This window comes from Camarhynchus parvulus, chromosome 1A (genome assembly GCF_901933205.1).
Source record: "Camarhynchus parvulus chromosome 1A, STF_HiC, whole genome shotgun sequence".
Taxonomy (NCBI): domain Eukaryota; kingdom Metazoa; phylum Chordata; class Aves; order Passeriformes; family Thraupidae; genus Camarhynchus; species Camarhynchus parvulus.
The window spans coordinates 21,249,360-21,273,652 of NC_044586.1; the positions used below are offsets into that span (position 1 = coordinate 21,249,360).

The 24,293-nt window shown below is 44.3% G+C and overlaps 1 protein-coding gene across 1 annotated transcript in view; it reads right to left on the minus strand.

The window, feature by feature from the left end:
- RBFOX2 (RNA binding fox-1 homolog 2) overlaps nucleotides 1-24,293 on the minus strand; it is a 170,386-nt gene that overhangs the window by 133,992 nt on the left and 12,101 nt on the right. Inside the window, 1 exon segment of the mRNA XM_030959453.1 lies at nucleotides 1,103-1,153. Coding sequence (XP_030815313.1) covers nucleotides 1,103-1,153 — 51 coding nt within the window.

A 24,293-nucleotide genomic window follows, 5' to 3' on the forward strand; every position in this document is an offset into this window, starting at 1 on the left:
TAGTATTTATTTGTGCTAGTTAGCAGTTTAATATATCCCAGAAGACATTCTGAATAATTTCCTCCTATAAACTCATACTCACATACCAAGCACCAAAGATTTAAGCTCTTCAGCTGCTGAGGCTGCACTATGCTGCACTTCCTTCATAAAAACATCTCCCATTAAGCTGTTATTACATATACCCAGACCTCATCAAGAGATGATGAAAATCGCTTTCTTTATATAGCAGTACCTGAGAGTATTAAAGAATTTGATTTTGGTTTTGTTATTTGCTCATTACTGAAATGTGCTGCATTATTGATTTTCCGTGCATATTAATTTCCTGCTACACTGGTTCATACTCTGCTTTGCAGTAGCACTGCAGAACACTGAAAAAAACTTCATTCTAAGAAGGGAGATTTAATGTGTGACAGTTCTATCTTACAACCATTAAATTTCATTTGTTCCAAAGCATCTCCTCCTTCCATCGTGCAAATTCATCAACTGGGATTTCTGTCTTCTGTCAGGAGGCAAGAGAATGCTTACAGATGCAGTGCACTGAACAGTGTAATTTTTACTGCTGTAGGAACACATCCTGAATAAGAGCAAGGGGCAGGGGCCCTGCAGGACTTGAAAGGAATGCAAGACAAGTTCACAGATATTAGAAACAACCCAACAGGACGTGTCATTCCCTACTCCACCAGCAAAGCAGACTCTCACAAAAACTCAGTGTTGTTTGGCTCCCCAGATGCCAGAATCACAGCAATAAGTATAAAACAGGGCCAAGCATGTACTGGCACTGAACATCTACATTCATTAACACTGAGAAGATACAGTGGGAGCTTAGGACAGGGATTCTAAGCTGTGACATTTTTAAGTATCAAGAATTTCCTGAGCTGTTAGTAACGTGGATGATATTTAACCCCTTACCAGGCACCTTGCTACATATTGCTGGAAGCCATAAAAACCCAGTCAATTAATCACATATGTCTCCACAAACAATCCACAATAGAACAAAACTATTTCCACCCCATAACGTGACAGCCAGGAAACTGTCAGACAAAACACCCCTAAGTGTACAGAGATGCATGGACAGATACATTAACTGCAATCAGACACTTACTTGATTGTCTCTTGCTGGATAGCCATGATAACCTGAAGTCAGAGGCTCGTTCTGCAAGACAAGAAAACAAAGAGTGAATGTAGGAGTTTCAAGGAATAGAAAGCAAGGAAATATAGGCCTGTCTTAACTCAGCCAAAGACAAGACCCTGCATGAAATGGGGGAAGAATGGGCTAAAGTATTCTGCCAACTTCCATTTTTCCATGTAAGCCAATACACCTAAAATTTATTTTCAACTGCATATGCCAAATTGTGTAAAAGGAAAAACAAAATCAAAGCCATAAAATAAGTGTAAAGTAATCCTACTCTACCCTCTGTAAAATCAGTTATGTATAATTTTGGTCCTTTTCAAAAAAATTTTGATATGCAAACACATTTACTATGATGAAAACTAAACAAAACAGAACATAAAATTACAGAAGCTATTGTGCACCTCGCCCAGTCTTGAAGAAATGTTTCCCTAAGCATTAGCTGTAAACATGTCATTTTTTTCCTTTTCAAAACAATATTAATAGTTTAATATGAAGTTAAAAAGTAGTCAATGTAACTTCAAACACCCCAGTAAGCCTCTGCAACATCCCAACAGGAAATGAATCCTCTAGGCCTTATTTCTTCAGCCCAGAAAAGACTCTGAGCCTACACATTTGGTCACATATTGGCAACTCCATCATCCTCTCTGCAGGAATATATGAACCTCCAGCACTTGTGGAATTTCTCTATGAAAATTCCCAGACCCATCTCTATTTCAGCAGTGCACTGAGGATTAAGATAACATAATACTTCCTAAATGTTTATTTCTGTTTCTAAATTTATTTTTGGTTCCTCTCCCTCCAACACAACCTCTTTGGAATGGGGAAAGGGCACTCACATGCCTCAGGCATGCATCTTTCTGTCTAAGCAGAGGATAAACTAAACTAGACAAAGTCTGTATCAATTCCACCCTGGTACCCCTGTGCATTCACAAGCAACTCCCAGCAGAATGCTAGGAGGAGCAGGAGGAGGAGGAAAGGAAAGGAAACAGCCACCCTCCACAATCACTTTCTAAGTCTATCTCCTGTTATGACTTGTGAGGAGGAACTCAAGTCAGCCCTGCACTTTCTCCAGTAGCTCTTGGGGAAGGAGAGGAGGGAGAGAGGCCCTGACAAAACACAGCAAAACAATCTCAAATTGTCAAAAGCAAATACATTATGGGTATGAAGCTGACTGGGATGTACAATCACTGTCAGGAAAGAGGTTTTGTTGAGATGTTTTAGGTTTTGTCCTGGGACATTTGAGTGAAAGACCAGCTCCTACCAGAGAGAGGTCTCCTACCCTACACAGGGCCTGTGGCCACTGGCACAATTTCACAGTTTGCACAAAATGCAATTTAACACAACTCCTGCAGAAAAGCAAGGTGCTATTATTTCAGTGTAGAGACTAGCAATGCTATTTAAAGTTTGTATCCATCATCCCTCTCTTCCTCTTTACCTCAAGCCTGCCCAGGGGATTCTCTGTGGAAACCTGCCAGGAAACAATCACCCTCTCCTCATGCTCTCATGCTACAGTAGCATGCACACTATGAAAGCTTCAAGGACAACAAAACTTTTAGCAGCCAATTTTTGGGGATTAACAGAAATTAATTAGGCTGGCCACTGTGTGAGCACATTCTTCTGAAATACTAGCAGCCAGAAAGCAGGTTAAGCACAGAACTCCACAAACTCTTTGGAAACAGAAGGAAAAACACAGAAATTGGAAGAAGCAAATGTAGACCATCAACTACAACATCACTCAAAGCTTTTGGGTTTAAACTATAAACTTAAGTAAGAACAAACAACACCATGATGGAAATGTACAGTTAGTCTTTTTCTCTCCCAGTGTAAGTACACGTTATAAGCACTGTGATTGTTTATCCCACAAACTGCATTTTACCAATGTATGTCTAAATACCATAAACATCCACCCTATATCAGGAGAGATGGTCTTCTCTTAAAAGACTATTCCAGGCATGCTTTTAACAGTACTTATACACACACCTGCAAGGTCAGTATCTCAGACAAGTTCCTGTGCAAGTCTCTCTCAATACCCTCAAAACCAGAAAGATTTCTACACAGAGAATAAGGAATTAATAGACAACTTGCCCTTACAGATATTAAAGATACGGGCAGTGAATGCAAGCTGAAAGTTACAATAAAGAAAGAAAAATATAATTGTTATTTTCAGGATTATGTTCTTCACATAAGGGACTAATAAAGAGGGACTGTCATCACGAGGCTGTGGCAGAAAAGAGACAGAACTGAACTTTGTGGGATTTCTTGAAATCACAGAACCTGGATGCCAAGAAACCACAGCTAGAAACAGAACAGTTTCGAAAGTAGAAGCAAATCACAAAAGTGTGAAGACAAAGATGATTACAGAGATCTGAGAGCACTCCACAATATATAAGAAGCCAGAAAGAAACAAGAAAAATTGAATGGAGGGGAAATGCCCCACATCCCACAATCTCTACTTCATTTTTTGAAGGACAAACCTCACAGAATGCAGACTAGTAATGTCTGAGGGATATGGTTGCATCAGGAGGTAAAAGAAGAGGTGAACGAGGGTTACATTAGTGAGAGTTCCAAGATAGCAGAGGTTAGAAAGAGGGCAGCAGCTGGAGCACTAAGGTCACAAAAAGGCCAAAGATATCTCTTTGCCTTTCATACAGCAATGCTACCACCAAGTACTGGACTCTTTGCAAAATCCCTGCTGTGCGTATCATTGCTCTAATTGAACTTAACTCTCCAAGAGAAGGCAGGAAGCGCCTAGGGAAACCGTCTCCTGCCAATAATCTCCAGTGCTGCCAATTTTACAGGTCACTAATGGTGAATCTGGGGCCTGCTGCATGATTATTCCATACGGAGTTTGCTTTTGTTGAAAACCAAACAGAGCAAGAAGTGAAAGCGTTAAACTCCTGCAACTGGAACAGCACAGTCCAGCAACATCCACACAGAAAACCCCTGCTAGTAGGCAATCTAAGGCAGCAGAGGCTGGGGATACAGCTCAATCTCCTCCTCTGACTGCACATGAACAAAACTAATCTCACCAAATGGAAGTGGAAAAGGGAGAGGGAAGGTTTGACACAGATAAGTACCCACCACAAACACAGAAGGACTCTGCCTTCTGGCAGCAGCCTGATGGGAGAGGGAATCCCCAGATAACTCCATCCCTTTCACACAGCTCCCTCCTGCCAATTACATTCTCTTTCGATGCCAACATGCAGCCAGACATTCATAAAGAAATTGAGTTAGGTAGCACTAGCCTACAAAATCAAATCAAACTGCCACTGGGATGTTTCATTACTTTGTTTACCACTGAAAGGCACTTCTCAGGCACTTGCAATTTGCTTTAGAGTAGGGAGAATAAAACTGGAAGCTAATACCAGAAATCAGCCTTCTGCAACACATACGGGATTTTATTCAAACCATATGGATGATCTCACACATGGGCTTCCACACTTCCATAGGATGGGTGACCACTGTGGCTGTACCCCAGCAACAGCCTCTGTGCAGGCCAAATAGATTTGACAGGATAAAAGTCACAACTCAGTCAAATCCACTAAGTCTTTACCACCCATTTATATCAAAGTTTTCCCATTCTTTCATTTCCCAGCCTTGCAAACACAAGACCTTTTCCACTGGCACTTGCAATAGTAAGGTCTGCCACTGCAAGTCACAGGTACTGCCCCAGGTCAGAAGATAAACTCAGCACAGTCATTTGCAGATGAATGAAGCTCAAAGCAGATCCTCCTGCATAAGCAGAACAGCCAGGCTTTGGAGTTTTTGGGAGTTTTGATACCTCCCAACTCAACAAATTCTAAGAGCTGCTCAATTAGACACATCTTAAAAATATAAGGAACTGCCAATCAACAAAGATGCCATTAAGAAGTGATCATCTCTGCAGGTGGCACTAACTTATGAAAGGCCTCAAAGGACAGGAATAAAGTCATTCCTCTATGGAAAACGTCACAACTCTAACACCTAATGGAAGGTCTGAAAGTCCTTCTACCCTTTTTTTTAAATTAAAACTAAATTTTAGCTTAAAAATGCAATAATTTTATTTTTGAACTAACCTGACCGCAGAATCAAACAATTTCACATCACAACTTGTCATTTTGCCAGATGCAACAATCACTGAGGCCTGATCAGCAACTCTTTCCTGATAGCTGAATGAAACCTAAAGTCTGCAGATTAAAACTTTGCTTGAAGGAACCATTAGCTTAGCGAGTTCATCCACACTTCCCCCAGCCAGAAAATCAATTCCTGCTGAATCCAAACTTCAGCTTGAAGTGCTGAGTCCTTTCCATTGCAAAAATAATCTCAGAAACATGACCAAGCAATCTCTTCCCTGGATCTGCAGCATTCCTGCTTTGTGGCAATGCCAGGATAAGTGGAGTGAGGTTAATGTAGTCCTTTCAAGTTCCATAACCACCTGCTGGGTTCCAAACAGCAGCAGCAAAACTCACAGGAACAGCTCATCTGTCTCTGCTCTGGCTGCCCCCAAGAGCTACGGGTGGTGCAGCAACCTGATAGCTTGTAAAGAAGCAACAAGGGAAGAGTTCCTGCACCAGAAAGCCAGAAACCCCTGGACTACACAGAGCAATTAAAAAAAGGCAACAAGAAATTACTTGTTCCTCCCGAAAGCAAAACGAGATTTTGAAGTGATGAGATAGCACAAACTACACATTTATCAGACTTGTAACTAGACAAACAGAAGCCACTTTCTCAGAGCACAGTGAATAAGATGTTCACAATAAGAAAAAAAAAAGGCTGAAAACACTGGCTACGAAGCTATTAATTTGAAAGTGACAGCTGCGAAAAAGTCAAGATCATGAGCCAGACAGAAATCCCAGTGCTGTTCATCACAGCCCAGTGGTTTCACCATCTTTTTTGTTTTACTTCTTGAAAGACAGAAACCCTGCGCTGAGGAAAGGGGGGGCGGGTGGAGGGATTGTCTTGAAAAAGGCTTTTTAGCATTTAACTGTGGCAAAGCACTGCTAAAACTGTAAATGCCTTGATCTTATTATCAGTTGCTAAGAAAATAGGCAATTCTTTATCAGCCCCTTACTTGCACAAATTATTGCATATAAACAAAAAGGAAATAACCATTTCTTTGTCCAAGTGTATCTGATGCATTCAGTCTGCCTCCTCAATTGTGTGCGCTGTCTCCTACCCCAAATTGTCTTTGGATAAAATTAATGGGGAAAGTAGCATCTAAGGGTGAATTAACAATTATTAATGAAAAACTGAACTAAGCAGTTTTTAAATGGATCTTAATGTCACCCTTCTCCCTCGATACTTATCCTAATTTGATATACAGCTCTTGCTAATCATTCTGCAGCACCAATAACAGTGTCTACAGTATGGGACGTTTCCTTTCAGCTGTCTTCACTTTCAATTAAACTTGCTTCATGGCTTTGGCTGTTTTCCACATGTGCACACATCATCTAGTGAAGACCTTCCATTTATTTGCTTCCTTGTTAGTGCCCTGACATCAACAACCCGTACAATTTGCTGGATGCAAGTAGCAGGACTTACATTTTACTTTTCACCCACTTCTCACTCATCCACTCCCCTATTCCCCTCCTTTTTTAAAGTGTATTTGGGGACTAAAACCTTGAGATTTTGATAAAAGCCACCACAACAAGTACACTGTGCACGGCTGCCCTTAGTGGCTGGGACGAATGCTGGCTAGCACAGCCCTGGCTTCCGAAACCCACCCCAATGGCCGAGGACCCTTCTTGAGGGAGGGAAAAGCAGAGGGGCAGCTGCCAGCACAGGGCTCTGGCTGAACGGACCCGGTGCCCATGAGAGAAGAGAAGCGCCCCCCGAGCTCCTCGCTGTGCAGCCCAGTAGAGGCCAGGACAGAGGCTCATCCGGCCCCTCTTCCTTCCTGGAATTCTGGCCCTGTTGCTGCAGCGACAGCAGCCTCCAGCCTAGGCCCCCCCGCACCCTGCTCCGGGCTTCCCCATATCCTAAAAATCCCGCGTTTTCTGCAGAGCCAGTAGGATGGGGCAGGAGATCCCCCGTGCTGCCATGTCCCTGGTGCCTCAGAGGGCTCCAGGGAATGCAGCTCCCACCTTCAGTCTCTCACCCACTCCAGCCCCACAGCATATGGGGGTCCCTGTCCCAGGTGCCCACTCCAGCCTCTCAGCTCCACAAAGCTGGACGCCCAGCCCTGTAGCAGGGCCATGGCACCCACAGAGCCCACTGCCTGCTGTGGGACCGCAGCCCTTCCACCCGGCCATCAGGAAGGGGCAGGACCCCGGTGGAGCCCAGCTGGAGGGAGGCCAGGCCTGCCAGAGGCTCCCTGGGCGGGAAGCCCAGTGACACAGTAAAGACAAGAAAGGAAAGTGATGTCAGATTAATAAAAATAGTCTCCTGCCCTGACCAGAGTTTGAATAGTCTGGAGCAGTCGGCTAGGGAAGCCCACAAGGTGGTCAGAGAGAACAGGGCAATTTGGGGATGGCTGCATCCCCATTTAATAGAGCCCCAGGGATGCCACCCAAACGTGTCAGTGCAATTTTCTGTATTTTGAAATACCTATTTTCTTAACTCCACTCTCCGGGCACTTCTTTTCTGTGAAATCATATGTATACAATAGGAAGAATAACTGATTGGCGCAGCAGAGGCTGCAGAATGAAACACAGACAAATACACATCTGACCAAACCACACAGAAAAGTTTAAATACTTTCAGGTCTGTTAAAATATTCACGATGCAACAAGTTTACAAATGCATACTCAGGCTTTAAGCTGACAGTGTCCATATGGAGTTACAGTACAGAAGTCTAATGCTGCAGAGAAAGGGAATTTTCATATACAAAAAGCACTTCCACAGCTAAAATTGAAGTATTTTATACATATTCTTTATAACAATGCTGATTCTTCCCTGACTTTTTTTCCTAAATAATGGAAGCAGCTCTCTGGTCACAAGCAGCCTTCCTCCAGCTAGGTTTTTCATTTTCTGGATCAGCCGACGGATGTTTTCAGCTACTCAAATATAGTTGAAGAGAGATGAGATTTCATTAATTTACTGTCATTTAAATGTGCAAAACATACACTTTCTTTGGACTACATATGGTAGCATCCTCATACTGCTCCAGGCATGAAGAAAATACAGTCTGACTCGGCTGGTCCATGACCTACAGTGGCAACAATAGACCCAGTGCAAGTTAAAGCCCCTGGGAATACTGTGCACTGTGTGACGTCTGTGATCCAGCAAATACAAGGACATTCTGCATGCACAGAAGTCAATAGCACAAAATATTGATTTCCCTCCTCTTTTACTAAGCAGAAGCATTTTAAAATGGCAGTTCATCTTCATGCTCTTACTCAACAGAAACAGGACAGGGCTCATAACAAAGCTCTAAAATCCAGCACTGGGGGCACCTTTGGATGCCAGAATTGTTACATGGGGCTGAGGAAGCATTTCACACATAATTTACACTAAGCCAACTCATTACAGGGCAACATGCTCATGGCATGAAAATCTGGCTTGCTCAAACATGATGACTACAAGCTTTCACAAGGTGAAGAGGACTACAGAGTTTTCCCTTAGTAGACGGTTCACTGTTCTGTTTTCTAAAAAAACAGGATGGAGAATACAGGAGAGAACAGAATGAGGGAGATGACACCATGGATCCAGAAGGGAAGTCAGTTGATCACAAGCTTCTTGGCTGATTTTACAAATGTTCACAGGCTGTTGCTCAAAGGCTAAAAAGAAACAAGAGTACTCTTACTTTGCAAATGAAATTATAGTTGTCATATTACCTTCAGAAGAAAAAAGCTGAAGCTAATTTGTCAGCTGGGTGTGAAGAGGCTGTGATATAAAATTAAATCTGGCTTGCTCTAAGGGAAATTGGCACAAAAAGGAGATAGAGGCTCAACAGCACACGACTCTGACAAAATCATACTGTATACTAAGTGCTGCAGGCAAATAGGTGCAAGAGAAATTTTCTGTGCCCTGGACACACTGGCCTGATTGCATAAGCTGCCCTACATAGCTACAGAAATTATTTTCCCAGGTTCACATTACAAACCATCTTCCCTTTCCCCAAAGACATAAATTGTTCAAATAGTCTAGCCAAATGCAGTTTCATCTCTGGAATACTGCAAGTGCCCACAGCCATCTTGAGAAAGGAGAGAAGTGAGGTGGGCAGGCTGATGGGCTGAAGCTGTAATGGCAAGGGGTTAAAAAGCCTGGAGGAGGGAGAAAGCAGAGGGCTTGGGGCAGCCTGCCTCAGCAGCCAGGAGTGTTTCTGATTAAGCCTGCAGGATTGTGGAGCTGCACAGGAAGTGCTGGGGGGCTGGGGGTCTCAGAGCCGCCATCCCAAACACACTGGAAATCTTTGTGTTCCAGCAGCACCATCTGGAAACAGTTAGAGAGAAACAACTCCCAGGCCTTCCTTCACAAAACAGAAAAAAAAATAGCAAATCCACTCTTAAGACCATTAAGTCTGGCCTCTTCATCCCCCTCCTGGAAAGCTCCTCTCCCTGCAACAGCAGGGAACAAAAGGGCACCTCTAAAAGGGAATGAACTCCCCCTCGTTGAGGGGGAGTTGCCCTCGTTGAGAGCAACTTGCACAGCACGGCAGCTCTCTCCGCTTACAAGGGACACCCCAAAGTGCATCCCAAAGAGTATCCAGGGCACCAATTGCACCTAATATGATCAGCTTGGGGGAAAAATGGACAGCAAGTCATTCCACAACTAGAATATCCCCAAATGGTAGCTGTGCACATTCAGGGATACCCTGAATTCCAGCCCTTGAAATCTTCCATTTCTCCACCATAAATCAGCACATGCATTTGAGAACCCACTCCAGCAGAGACAAATATTCCAGACACACACAAAAGATCTAATTCTGTTCTTAAGAGGACAGAAGGACCATAATGCAAAGCACATCATCATGGGTGATGGCTCCCCTACTGCCTCAGAGGTACCAAGGATCAGAAGGACAGCTGAGACTGATCCAGCCATTTCAACCCCTGACAGGCTCCTTCTGATAAGGGAACAACCTCTTAGTGCCTCAGCACATGTTCTGAAGACAAAGGAGGTGTCTGTTTCCAAAGTGCCATTCACTAGTATTTTAAAAGGGAAAAGTAGAGGTCATGACTGTTGAATTTTACCAGAATAAATCCTCATGTAACAGTTTATTACAGGGTTACTCCCCTTGCAAGGGTTCCTATCTCTACGAAGAAATAAAGCCTGCTTTTACCCTTCCCTCTTTGCTTTACCTTTATTCATCTCTCCCACACACATCAGTATTTTTCAGGGTTTTCCTTCTAATTAGACACCAGAGTGCTACACATTTGCCTACAAAAATGTAGAGAAGTATCAAAACAAAATCAAAGCTAACCTTTCAACATCCCAATTAAGCAATTCCATATGAAAAGTAAGGAGTGATTCCTGCTATAACACAATGCTATTCCACTACAGAAAACACACCTTTGCCTTTCTTTTTACATCCACCCTATAGCTGACTGCCACCTTCTTATGGGCCACAGACAGGTAGAAGGGGATGTGGTCACAAGCCAAAGCTCTCTGTAACCAGAGTGCAATTTATAAAAATAATAAAAGTCTTAAAATAACAGGTTTTCTAAGCCATTAACCAAGGACTCCTTGGAATCCACTTGTGTTATACAAACCTCCTCACTGCTCATGCAAAGCTCTTGCTAAACATGATTGCCCTGAGTTACCTGCATGGCAGCTGTGGTCACAGCTCCCTACTGCAAAGCATATGAAAAAAGCAAAATCCTGCCTAAGCTACCGAAAATACCCAGCCTAGACAAACTGCACAGGATGGCAGGCTACAGCTGATATCCCAAGCTAGGCAAATAACTTATGCAGGAGGGATGAAGCATTCCCATGCAAGCAATTGTCACAGCTAGAACACTATTAAAACAAAGAGAAAAGGAGCACTTACCAAAGGATCTCCTCTCACAGAAGAGGAACACATTCTCTTTGGAACAGATTTGAGTTTAAGTACATGCTTTGTTTCAAACTTTTAAGAAAAAGGAACAAAAAGTTGGGAGACAGGAAAGATAGAAAGAAAGAGAGAAAAATACAAAACAAAACACCATCCACCTGATACGGGGATCAAACTAGGTATTTGCAGTAAGCTACTGTTTCCATTTCATTGCAGGGAAGCAAGGCAAGCCTCTCTGAAAACTTTTGTAAGAAGGATCATGCTACCACGGAGAGCAAAATTAACCAGAGTGGTCTGCAAGTAGTCTGAATTCTTCAGTTTGGTCCACATGGGACTGCTAGCCCTGCTTATAAGGGAATAGTTGCTGCTGCTTGTATTCTGCCCAGAAGGGACAAGAACTTTATGTATTAATGGAAAAACGAAGTGAGAGACTTCCAGCAGTCTCAGGTATTGGATATTCTTATATATCCTGTGTGCAAATACAGCCATCAACAACAAAAATAAGATTATGATTAAACAGCACGAGCTCATAGGAAGAAACTGGGCCTGTGAAAGGTCAAGAAAGGTGCCAGAGAGCTTTGTGATGACTGCAGTAATAAAGCCCCAGGCTGCTGCACCCCAGGAACCTGGGAGACTGCGAGATCTGGATCTGTCAAGCAGGCAGGAGACAGACACAGTTCTTCCCTGCAGCATCCTACATGCCTCCAATGCATTTCTCTCTTTTTACGAGCTTTAGGTCTAGTTAAAGCCCAGGAAGTTCTCAGGAACAGCATACAAACTCCTCACAGAGCCTCAGTTCCACCCTATTGTCTTTATGGATAGCCTGAAGCCACTGGAAAAAGACCCACACCCCCCTCCAGGAGGTCTCAAAACCCCCAGAATGCACATTCCTGCCAGCACCACACAAAAGCATCAAAGCCCCCTCCCTTCCCTGCCTGCAAGACAATGGAATAAACAAGGCAGTGGAACTAACCCAAACTAGTTCCTCGCTGATTTGTAGCCTATGTCCCCTGCAGCCATTCCTATTCCAGCCTCCTGCAGCTACAACCACAGCCTCCCTCACCATGTCTCCTGCCACGGTCCCTCCAGCAAAGGGAGCAAACACCACGGTGTGGCCAGACCCCAGCTGCTCCATATGGAGTGCAGAATCCACAAGTCCTGACCGTCCTGCCTTCCGTGGTGCACTTGTCTGTATCTCTCCCACCCCATCGCCATTTTTCACAAAGCTTTTAGGAAGGTGATAGCACTGCAATTCTCCCAACTTTAAAATGGAATTGAAATTACTGCTTGGTTTGTAAGTGTGCATGTGTGGGCAGGGACTGTCACAGCACATTCACCTAAAGCTTGTTTCCTTCACAATTTAGTCTAAAAACCTCTCTCCTGTGTGCAGTCCCTGGAGACTTCTTTGCATTAAGAAGTAACATTTCCCTGCCTGAGCCTACAGATGAAATGCAGAACAAAAGAGATCTAAAAGCATTGGGCTCCTGAAATTACAGCATCGTGTATCTTCCTATGCAGCATTCAGATGAAGGAAAAAAGGGAGCCACCCTCCCACTGAACACACAAACATCTTAAATTAGGTACAGAGAAACTGGCAGTGGAGCAAACCTCCAAGCTGGAGCAGACCTAAGGCACTGTAGCAAATAGCAGAGGAGAGGGCCAGTCAAATCTTAAAACCCTGCCAAAGCACCATTTGGGTTTTTTTGTTTTATTTCTTAAGGTTCCTTTGTAAATATAGCCAACATTTTTAGTCAAAGCTCTAGACAGTTGCAGTCCTACAAATTCAGTTCTACTTGCCCCTTCCTTCTGCACATCACTCGGCCCAAGTATAAAGGGATTAAACCTCAAACTCCCCTGAGCTAGACAGTGATACAAACCTTTTAAGAGTATGGGTTTAGAGCCAGATTAAGCCCACCGCAAAAATCACTGTACCAACAAAGTAAATCGCTCTGGTTTTTTTCCTCTCTGGTTCCCAAGTGTGCATCCCTACTTCACCCCTTGCATGCACAGTAGGGATCACAGAAGAAAACTGCAAGTCAGATCAACTTGCTGATCCTCCTGGAAACTAATCCCTCAGAAAGGAGAAGGATTAGATTCAGGAACAAAGGTGGTCGCTACAGGCCACGTAATCCCTAACACCTGTACATGGGAGGGTGCATGACCACATGGCTGGAGTCAGGGAGAAGGCAGGGCTTCTCTTTCTATGAAAGCATAGTTTCCCACCAGCTTAAACCAACTGCAGCAATGAGAATCTTGCTGACAAGACTCCTCCTTAAAAACTACCAGTCCTTAACCTCCATGCATTTCAGAGCATTTTACACAAGTATCCAAAACAATGCTTTAGAATTCCAAATTTTTACTCCCTTGAAGAACTGATCACCAGAAACATCAAGCAATCATCTGAAGCAACAGAAGAAAGTCATGGTATCATCACATTTCATGGCTTCCCTTCCTCATGCCAAAACATCTCCAGTAGTCCATGGCCTAATCAGTTACAGGTGATGTTGGCTCATACTTTATTCCTTTGTCCCTCAAAAGCACGGAGCAATGCAAGTCTGCTGATGCTTTACTAGAGACTAAAGCTGCTTAAATAAGTTTTCATGAGCAAAGTGATGCTCTAAGGATAGTAGCAATGAGTGCTCAAAACCAAGCTGTCATACTTGGTCCATTAATTATGTCCAGAGCTGTAAGAATCCAGGAGGGAAAAGGCATTTTCATCAATTAAATCTATCTACACTTGGTAGCTATTTTTCAGATCAGTAATTGGAGAAGACCTACAAAAACAAATTGTTTTCCCCAGGTTTTCCATCATAAAAGCACTGCTCTTAGCTACAGGCCCATCTACCACTGCCACAAACAGATGTCACAGATTTGACAAGACCAACTGCATAACATGATTCTGAGGAGAATGTCAATGGTAGGATGAGGCATGTAGAAGACTTCATAGTAGGCATACTAAAAGTATGCATACCTTTTCTTTCACAAGAAGAATATGAAAAAAAAACCTTCAAAAACTAATCTTAAAAGAGCATATATTGCTTTCCCTCACAGGGATAGGAAAGAACAAAACAAATCTCATATAGCAGTCACACTGCTTAATGCATTACAGGAAAGCACCTAAATGATGACCACAGAAGATAAGGTTGTGTGTATGTAAAACATATATTTTTACACCTATATTATACATAGTTATATATAAACCTGACCAAAACTGAAACATAACAGACCCCTAAACTCTCTAGGCAACTACCAACATCAATGGAGATTTTGTAGCTCTAAAATTGACACAAAAAGGAAGGTCTAGGAGCATTCCTGAATTTGCAGTGTATCTTTCTAGTGCCAAAAACAAAGTCCTGAGGCACCAACACTACCACCTGTAGTGTAAAAATGTTTGTATCAAGACGAAGCTTGTAATCCTCCTGGGTGAAAAAATGCACCTCCCAAATCCCATCCCATGTGAAGTCAGCATTGCATCAGTCAGAGTCTGTTGAAAGATAGCACTGGTGCCTGGAGGATTAGCTGCAGCTTTGAAGAAGAAGCAAAGAAATAAAAAGGAGAGAAAAAAAGAAGGATACTATAATTTCACATAGATATAAGTGCTGCATGAGAAAGCTGTTATCAGCCGCACAGAATGACACTGTACAGATTTGGGACAGAAGGATTGAACACATGCAAATCACAGATTGAATTCTGTCCCCCACTGCTCTTCAATCAGATCAGGAAGATGAGAGAAAAAGACCAAAATCTGCTCCCTTCAGAAAACAGTCAAAAATCTCCTGGGGGAAGAAAAAAGAAGGAAGGAAGAAAAAGTTTTCTGTTTCTCCTGCTGCCATTACTGAAGCCAAAATGTCTACAAATGAGAAACTCCAAAACTTAGAATCTCTACTCCACAAAGAGAACATAAAAGCATAGAGTGCCACATTTTGAGGACAGGCAATTCCAGCTCTCCTGCATCCTGGAAGCCACTTATTTCAACCAGGCTCAGCTTCCCAACTGACTACCTGTAGGCCTCACCATTTATGAGTCCCAGTCTGCCACCCTTTATACTTACTTCTGGAGGGGCTGGATGCCTTTGCTACAGCAAAAACACATTTACAAGCCCTGTGTGCTAATCAGGAAGCACAGTCCTAGACTTTCTCCAGGTTGCTGCATGAAGGCTTCACACCTTCGCAACTTCAGGTCTCCCACTCATCCAACTTTAAAAGCAATAGGAGGAAGCTTGCTTCAGACATTTCCCTCTCCTCTATTGACAGGGAATAGTATACCTCTTCTCCATTCCTGCTTGTACAAAGGACAAAACAGATGACTTTATCCTTTGTTCCCTTCCTTCTCTCCTTTTTGATTCAATAGCCAGTCGATGCTCATGCAGTTTGTGATTTAGGCTTTCCGGGGGTTTGTTTTGCCCCTCCTTCTCCACTGACTTACTCTGCTGTGTGCTGCAGAGAAGCCACAGCAAGCAATACTGTAGCCACCACTTCAGAGGTAACAGCACACTGCATTGCTCCAGGCATAAGTGCCAAAGTGGGGATAAAAAGGACAGCACATCATTCCTCCCTAATTGCCCAACATAACCACACACTGCAAACTGCAGCCAGTGACTCTCAAAGACTCTGCCTTTGGCTGGGGGGACAACATTCAGCAAGAAAAGCTTTCCAAGGCCCAGGAGAAAGGTGAACCACTCTAGCATCCAGTATTTGCACAGGCGTGAAAGGACTGGGTTTCTCTCTGGAAGGGAGTTCTGTTTTCTCTAGCATCTGTCAGACCCTGGGGACCCCTTAGCACTTTATCAAATACTAGTCCCAGAGGGCTGTAACAGTGCAGGATTAAAAAAAGCCCTTGTTACTTTGTACTCCATCACTTACATATTGTCTCTACTACAGAAATCAGTTTTTGAGGAATATTATTGGTCACAATTCTGGTTATTACACCTATTTCACTCATCAGTTACACCACTTTTCAAATATCAGTGTAATTACTAAAGGAAAAGTCAATCCATTGTCAAGGCTGATTTATTGGTCAAAATCCAGAAGGAGATTCTGGACAAAGACGACCAGACAAAGAAAGAGCCGATTTACATGATCCAATTAGAGGTGAAAAAACACTCCTCTGTGTAGCCAGGAGGAGGACTTGAAACTCCATCCACCCCTGTCAACTGGGACCAGAGAGCACTGGGGTCAAAGGAAGCTTCCCCAAAGACCAGCCACCTGCTGTAATTGCTTAAAAAAGAAAATTCAGAGGAACAAAGCAGAAGATCTACACAATGAAGATGGTACCAAACATACATCCAGAAGTTCTTTTTAAGAGAAGCGATAAGTGTCTTCAACAGCTTTTATGAGTTGTGATAATGTGAACAGTAGAGGTCTTTTTAAATGTTTAGCAAAAAAAATTATTCAGACTACTAAGAGTAACATCATAGACAAAAGGGAAATGGTTTCTATTAGAACAATTTTTAAAGAATTTCCTCTCAGAAATTGTGAAACGTGATTTTTTTTCTAGCACAATCACCCCTGAAAGCTCAGGATAGAGAAGTAAGGAGAACCTCAAATGGTGTGTGAAACATCAGGATGTGGTTTGCAGAGAAATCCACTCCACCAAGATGAAGTACAGATAGGACACAATACCAGATACCGCACGTGGAGAGCTGGGACAAGAAGATCAGGATGGGGAGCCCAGGCAGGCTTCAGCACGGCTACAAGGCAGAGACAGACAAAAACACACGCAGACCTGCCAACAACCCTTTGAGCAGCGAAGGGGCCGGCGCCCACCTACGCTGCGGATGGAAGGGCTGCAGGGCAAGCCGGGCTCACCGACCCGCAGCTACACAGCCCCCGGGCCCGCCCGGCGCAGGCGGCCGCGCCCGCCCCCTCCAGCCCCAACACACAGGGTGCCCCTGGGGCAGGCGCAGCAATGAATTCATCAGCGGGCGCTGGCAGGGTGCCTCGACGCGGGAATTCAATAGGAACAGCAGGCCGAGGAGGAGTGAATAATTCAGGCGCTCCGCTCGCTCACACCGTGCCGAGGAAAGATGAAGCCCGCTCGCACCGCCTTGAGCCGCTCCGCGCACTCCCGCCCGGGGCCAGGACCGACGCGGTGCGCGAGTGGCACCCGGCTGGGCGAGCCCCGGCAGAGCCGCCGGCCTGGAGAGCTGTGCCACGCTGGCAGCAGCCCGGCCTGCCCTCGCCACCAGCGGGAGCGGAGCGCCGACACACTACACAGCACGGCTTGTTCCCCTCGCACACACAGCTCCCTGTGTCCCGCCGGGAAGGAAAAGCCACCGGCAGCGTCATGTGCTCTCCATCAGCCCTGCTCCCAAAGCTTAAAGCAGAAGAGGTTGAAGGCTATTCTGTTGCAGCCATTGCTGTGTCCCTGGAAATGTTTGTGTTAGACTAGTCTATCAGAAATAGAAAAAGCTGCAGGGAGGGAAAAGAGGGATAAGGCAAGACAATATACAAGCGTTGGGGCTATGAAAAATGTTAACCTTCAAAGCAATAGGCTTATAATACTGCATCCTACAGCAGAGGAAACAGCTTTTGGAAAAAATCCTCTGTGCTGGTCAGTCTATGTCAGGCCAAGTCTAATGATGACCTGGAGCACACAGAAACACTGGGGACAGTTTTCATCTACCCTATGTAGACTGAGAACAGACAATGATTACAATTCAACACACTCCAGTAACAAAATCTCTTCTTGCCACCATTAGAATGGGAAAACTTCAAGAACGGCAAAAAGTATCTCTGGATTTCTTTCCTCCCCATTCATTCCATCAAGAGACATCTAATGCTGAAACTGTTCTGCCAGACCTCGAGTCTTGAAGCCAGAACAGACCTGGCAGGTCAGGCCAAAGTTCTAGGTGCTCTCATTTTCCAATCATGCATCTCAAAGCACATGCTGCAACATGGCAAAAATACCTCCAGCACGTAATGAGCATGCTCCCTCCTGCTCCAGCCCAGCAGCCAGTTTTGCCCCAAGACAAGGTAGCCCACATTATCCTACTGGCCAGGACAAAAGCATTCCACATCGGCCAAGGCATGAACAAACAGCAGTTACTGCAGCCGAGGGCAAGATGCAGAGCCTCACCACTGCTGCTAGCAGCACTGAATCAGTCTTCACCATGAGGAGCTCTCCCCATCGTTTCTGCTCTCAAGGACTTCGCAACCAATTCAGGATCGCACACTGCACACAGCGGCCGGCCGGCAGTACCAGCTGCACTTCCCAGCGAGCTGCACTTCCCAGGCATCGCGCTACAGCTCACAGACACGCACAAGCAAACAGTGTCTGCAATGGCACTGCACAAGGCTAAGCAGATGGAGGTAGATTGGGTCCACTGTGCTCAGTAGGAACCCAGAGGGGGGAAAAAATATCTCATTTGATACTTATTCCTTTTCCTGCACAGCAGACCAACAGGGCAGGGCATCTTAAGCACAGATGTCCATCCCATTACAGATGTCCCTGGGGCCTGCCAGGACTTCGACTGTAGTTCAGCAAACAAAGAATCCCAGACAGAACATGAAGCCTGGGCTCCAGAAGCAGCTTCTTTATCTTTACTGCATTTTTATATTTTTAAATTTTCACTGGCATTCTGCTGACTGTCACAAAGGTAATGCTTGGAATGTATAAATCTGCACCAAAAACTGCAGAGAGAAAACCTTAAGAATGGTATATTAGCTGAATACAAACTCAGTACACAATGTATTTAGACTGAGCCTTTTGACCTTCAGATCTTACTGTACAAACACCTGCAAACCAGCAGCTCTTCCTTTGTAAAACAGAGGTGGGATGAGAGATGTGAGAAGAGCATGAAGTCTGTCTCAGCCTAAATCCCTCATTCCTTTTAACAAACAGGAATTACTGCATCATTAGATTTAGTGGCAGTACTTAAAACCAAATCAGATTTGGCGAGAGGAAAATAAAGCTATTGACTCCTGACATTTGCAACTTCAAGTATATTAGACCAGCTCCTCCATTTATATTTAGTACACCAGTAAAGAAAGCAGCAGTCTCTAATTAAACAGACACAGCGTAATCTTCGCTGAGGGATCAAACGCACCAGAAACCTTCCCCTTCCTGGTGCCACGGCTCCCTGGGAAGCCAGGCTCTCACACACTGCTGCGGAAACCATCCCAGCCGGGTGAGTCACCACCTCTATCCCCCAACGGGCAAGATCCAGAGGGCCTCTGGAAACAGCTGCTGGGAGATCAGCAGAAAGACAGAAATCAGACCAGATCCCAATTTTGCCTGCTCCAAGAGGATTGCTTTATTCTTCTCACTTTGTCTCCTCCATGCCTCCAGGGACTTGTCTCCCTATTGAAGGGGGTGACAGCCATCGTTTTAGCTTCACTGACACCATCATGGATTCTGCAAGCCGGAAGAAACTTCTATGATGTACCTCCTAATGTACAGAGAGAGCCTCTTGGAAGAGCTCCTGTGCAGCAAGGTTTCAGGCCATTACTTAGCACAAGGGAAAGGGAAAGCAGAACAAATTGGAGGGGACACAGGCTTTCAATTTGGGAGTGCAGTGCTCTGTCAAACACTGCCAAAGCAGTTTTTTATATCCCCAAGATTTACAGCTCTCACCTACTTCCCCAACTCAAATCTTTCATGGAATTTACTGATTTTCAACAAGCTCTGCACTATAAAACAATCCCAGTTCTTTTCATGTTTGCACTCGGCACAAACAGTGCTGGCATTGCTTGGACACATGCTGCCCAAATTCAGAGAATAAAGATGAAGGATGCAATTTCCCTGTAGCTTTAAATTCATTATAAGAAGCACTTTTCTTAGGTGATCCTACTTACTCCAAGAAAACTGGAGCTATTTTACATAGTGACATTCAACCTACAGGAAAAAGTAAAGTAAGTACTAAAGAGGAATATTCACAGAGAGGAAACAGCAGGAAAGGGACTAGATAAGTATCTTCAACACACAAAGTTTTCCAGCTCCGTTTCACTTCCTGGGCCAGCTGAGAGTCACTGAGCAGCACTGTGCTGTGCCTAGCTGAAAACGTGAAACTCAACCCCCTGACAATCAAAGGAAGGGTGGGAATCTCTCAGTGAGCCTGCCCGGGTGGTGGAATACTGGCCAAACCTCATTACAGGGCATCTCCTGCCTTTCTCTCCTCTGCTGCTTGCTCACTGTGACATCCAAGCTATCAGTCACAGAACTCAGCAGCATGCAGCCGCCTGTACCCCCCTGCCCAGAGCCTCCCCGTACACTCCCCAGCATGCAGCAGTAATTGCCTTCCCTATTAGCCCACAGCGACAACAGCTGCCATGGCAACCAGCAATGATTTTAATAAGTTTGGTCTGTTTTCAAGGGCAGCACACGCGTGCCGGCACATGAGCACGTTGCAGACACGCGCCAGGGGGAAGGAGGACCTGCCACCAAATACAAAGGCAGAGTTGAAAACACACTTGGATCAGAGAAACCGTGGATGAGCAAACATTTACCCCCTCTTCTGCAAGAAAAATGGACGTCCACTCACTTCTAAAGCAAAGTGGATGTGAGAGGGCTTGGCAGTGATATGGTGGTACTAAAACTGCAAAGGCTGTCCTTGAGGAGCTACAGATACTACCAGGTGACAGAAGTGACAGGCAGCTGCACTGTGGGTATGTTGTGCCACATCACCCTGCACACTGCTGCTGTCAGCACTGCTGAGATGGACACAGCCAGCACTGGACACCAGCTTGCCTCTCAAAAGGACAGCAGAGGAACACATCCACCATAGTGGAGGCAGCTGGATTTAGAGATAAATCATTCTCTTTGGCATTACTTATTTTCTATGAGATCAAGAAAAAGAAGCTCCAAGCCAAATGGAGCACAGAGAGAAAGGATCACTTCTTTCAGAACCTATTTACCCCCAGCTTAGCCTTGAGGTATGATTTCACACCATGCGCCCCAACACAGAGAGTCACTACACAGAGGCTGTGCCCACTGTAAATACCCCACAAACACAAGGATTGGTGGCCCAGAGTAAAGGGCTATTACCAGTCAGACCAACCTACACCAGGTGGTCTAAAGCTGTCTAACCCAGTAATACTGACACAACATTTGCAAATCATAAATTTAGTACTATTGGGTTTTTTTCAAAAGCCTTTTGAAGGTTTAGTTTAATCAGCTGTCCATCATCCACTCACCAGCTGCTACAAAGGGACAATTTCTGCTATGCAAACTGCACCAGTATCTGTAAACTCCACATAAAAGACGTGAAGGAAACAGACAAGAGAAGCAAACATGATACACTGAAGCCCAGAATTCCAAATTAGCTGCAAAACTAAGCATATAGTATCATTCCAGTCTCACAAGCTATGCAGACTCACAGGAGAGGGGGAAAAAAAAAGTAAATCTGCAGCGCCTTTCCCACCATATCATGTATTTTGCACAAGCCTAAAGAAAATATGAAACATCTAACAGCTGCATGCAGATCCATATATGTAATTAATTTGAATTTTGGTGCTAGGGAAAGATGCTGTAAAATGCTGCAAACTACCTTTTGCTAACACAGCAAGCTGATGCAGAGTAAGGCAAGAGCAGTGTGCAGCTCACCATGCATTCCAAACAGCCTCCAAGGATCACCCTTTAGATGGAGGGGGCAGCAATAAAGGAGACCACCTAGTTCAAACAAGGGGAGGAAAGATGGCCACTGAACACAGTGCTCTGAGATTTCTGCTCCTCTGCAAGTGACCTGGGACTTGTTTCATTTCTCTGTCCATCACCTCACACCACCTTTCTTCCTAACATGAATACTATGCAATTAGGATTTAAGAGGGGCTCAAATGCAGGATAACTGAGGCTAGGCTAAAGAATACAGGGATATTTAACTGCTAAAAACAAAGGATTAAATCAATGAACAGGAACCAAGAGTTCTGTTTTGATTCCTGTAATGCTATCTGCCTTGAATAAACTCTGTGGATACACTAGTCTTTGGCTAGCCCATACAGGACAGAAAAAACCTCCTGCTACCTAGTGACTGAGCCGCAGGGGAAGCAGTGGACAAAGAAGACTTCTGGGAATCTACAGTTCTCTTCATCTGCCACCTGAGCCATGACTGTAAACCCCTCCCCCAAGCAGTAACACTACCTCATTTCGCTGTACATCCTCCCTTTCCAAGCAGCACATGAAAATGATGCTCCCTCCCTGCCAGACTCATTGCTGCCCAGGGGTTTAAATACAGCAGCAATGAATTGACTCGTCTTGTTAATTTAATTCAGCTACATGGGAAATCTGTAAACAGAACCACAAGCCATGACAATACTATCAGAGGGCTCTGAACACAGAACTGAAAAATTTGCTTTTAGTTATCACTGCTAACCATGCAAGGAAGAAGAAATTTTCATACTGGATATTTTACATTTTTATTGTTTAAGCTCTTGCAGGTAAGAAGAAAGTTTCTTACAGGCAACACTGCTTTTTCTACCCTGCCAATTAGTTTCACACACATAAATGTGTGTGAAATGTCAGTCAAATTCTGAATTAGCATTTGACTAGACACACTTCCAGCAACTCCAACCCAGGGCTAATATAACAGACGTGACAGGACCCCTTGAGCCTCCAGGGAAGGGCAGGACTACCTGCCCTGGCTCCACTGGGACAGAGCAGCCTTTGGAAAAGGACTGGTAACCACATCCCATGCTCCCTTCCCACTGCAATCTTATTTTCACAGTGCACCTGTTCAAATGCAGCCTGTACAAATGCAACAGTAATTTTTTTCAAGCAACTTCATGAAGATAGTTGCCTCCACGATGCAATAACCATCTTTGTATAAGCACATTGTTCAGAGAGCAAAGCTTACCATCCAACAGACTCTGCACCCCAGGAAAATCCATACAAGACAAAAATATTTACCTGCAAAGTAAAGTTGGGAAGTGACCTATTAAGAAGCTCTCCCCTACTCAATGTCACTGTATTCATTATCAAAAATCCTGCCCAGGAAGTCAGAGGTAGAGAAAGCCTTACAATGGTAGGAATTCACCCATGGAAGAACAACAATGCCACATGTTTACTCCAGCACAAGGGATCCAGAGATTTAGGGACTGTCTTTAAAATCCTGTCCTAAAAACAAAAGTAAAAATTGTCAATCCCAGAACCAAGCAGACAGATCTACAGACCTCAGAATCTTTACTTGCAAGCTTCCAACATTTCAGGCATCAAGAAACTGGTGACACAGTATAAGAAATTGCTTAGGAGAGTGTACATGAAATTTGTATTTACCTGAGGATTAGGTAAACTACACAAGCCAAACAAAGCACTTGATACTACTGCGCCAGCAGGTCTGGTCAGTTTGTCCACTGTAGTGCACCTTTTCCAGACTATATGCATCATCTCTTTATCAAGCACCAAATCCAAGAGAACGAATTTCACAGAATACCTTACAATAGACATGAGAGCCCAAGCACAGAGATTTTATGTTTATTTAATCACAAACCTCATAAAAGAGCTTGCTGACACCTTGTCAGCTACAATGACTAGCTGACACCAGGCATCTTGGAAAGCTTCAGTGCACAGGAGAGTCAAACACACCCATCTCCTGCTACACGTCCCAAGGATGGTCAGGGACAGGCACAGCTTCAGGCAGACTGTCGTCACATTCAAGTTACAGCCAGAGGGTTTCTCATTCTGAGGTAACAGGAGCAATTCTCTCCATTTTGCCCACAGATTCCACACATCTACTGAAATCCAACAGAAACAAGAACATAGGATGATCCAGATCTACTGAATCACTATCCACTCCCCATCTACATATTAAAACATGCAGACTGGCTAGTCTTTCTCTGATGCCTCAGAGTTTTGGATGCCAGAAAGGATAAGAAAGGAGAACCAGGTCACCAAAGGTCAAAAATACTGCCTGCTACAGAAAGGATGGAACAAATGCTGGAACAATGGAGCTGCCAAACTCTGCCCCTATGAGCTACTCCTGTGGTAAATATCTGCAGTAATCATGAGGTCCAAAAATGAAATAAATACCGGGGGGGGGAGAGCAAAAACTATTTTCCTGTTTTCACTAGAAAGGTCATGCCTATTTAAGGAAACCTTCCCAAGGAACATGGATATGCTCCATCACATCCATCAACTAAGAGCCCAGAGTTAAATGTAATCACTCATCAAAGAATTCCTAGTCCTTAAAGGGGTCGTGGTTGAAGCAAACCCAATTCATGCTACTCCTGGCATGCCAAGCAGTCACAAATACCCGATACTACCCAAGATGAAAACACCAACCCACTGACCAGAAAAGAAAGAATTCTTACTTAACCCTTT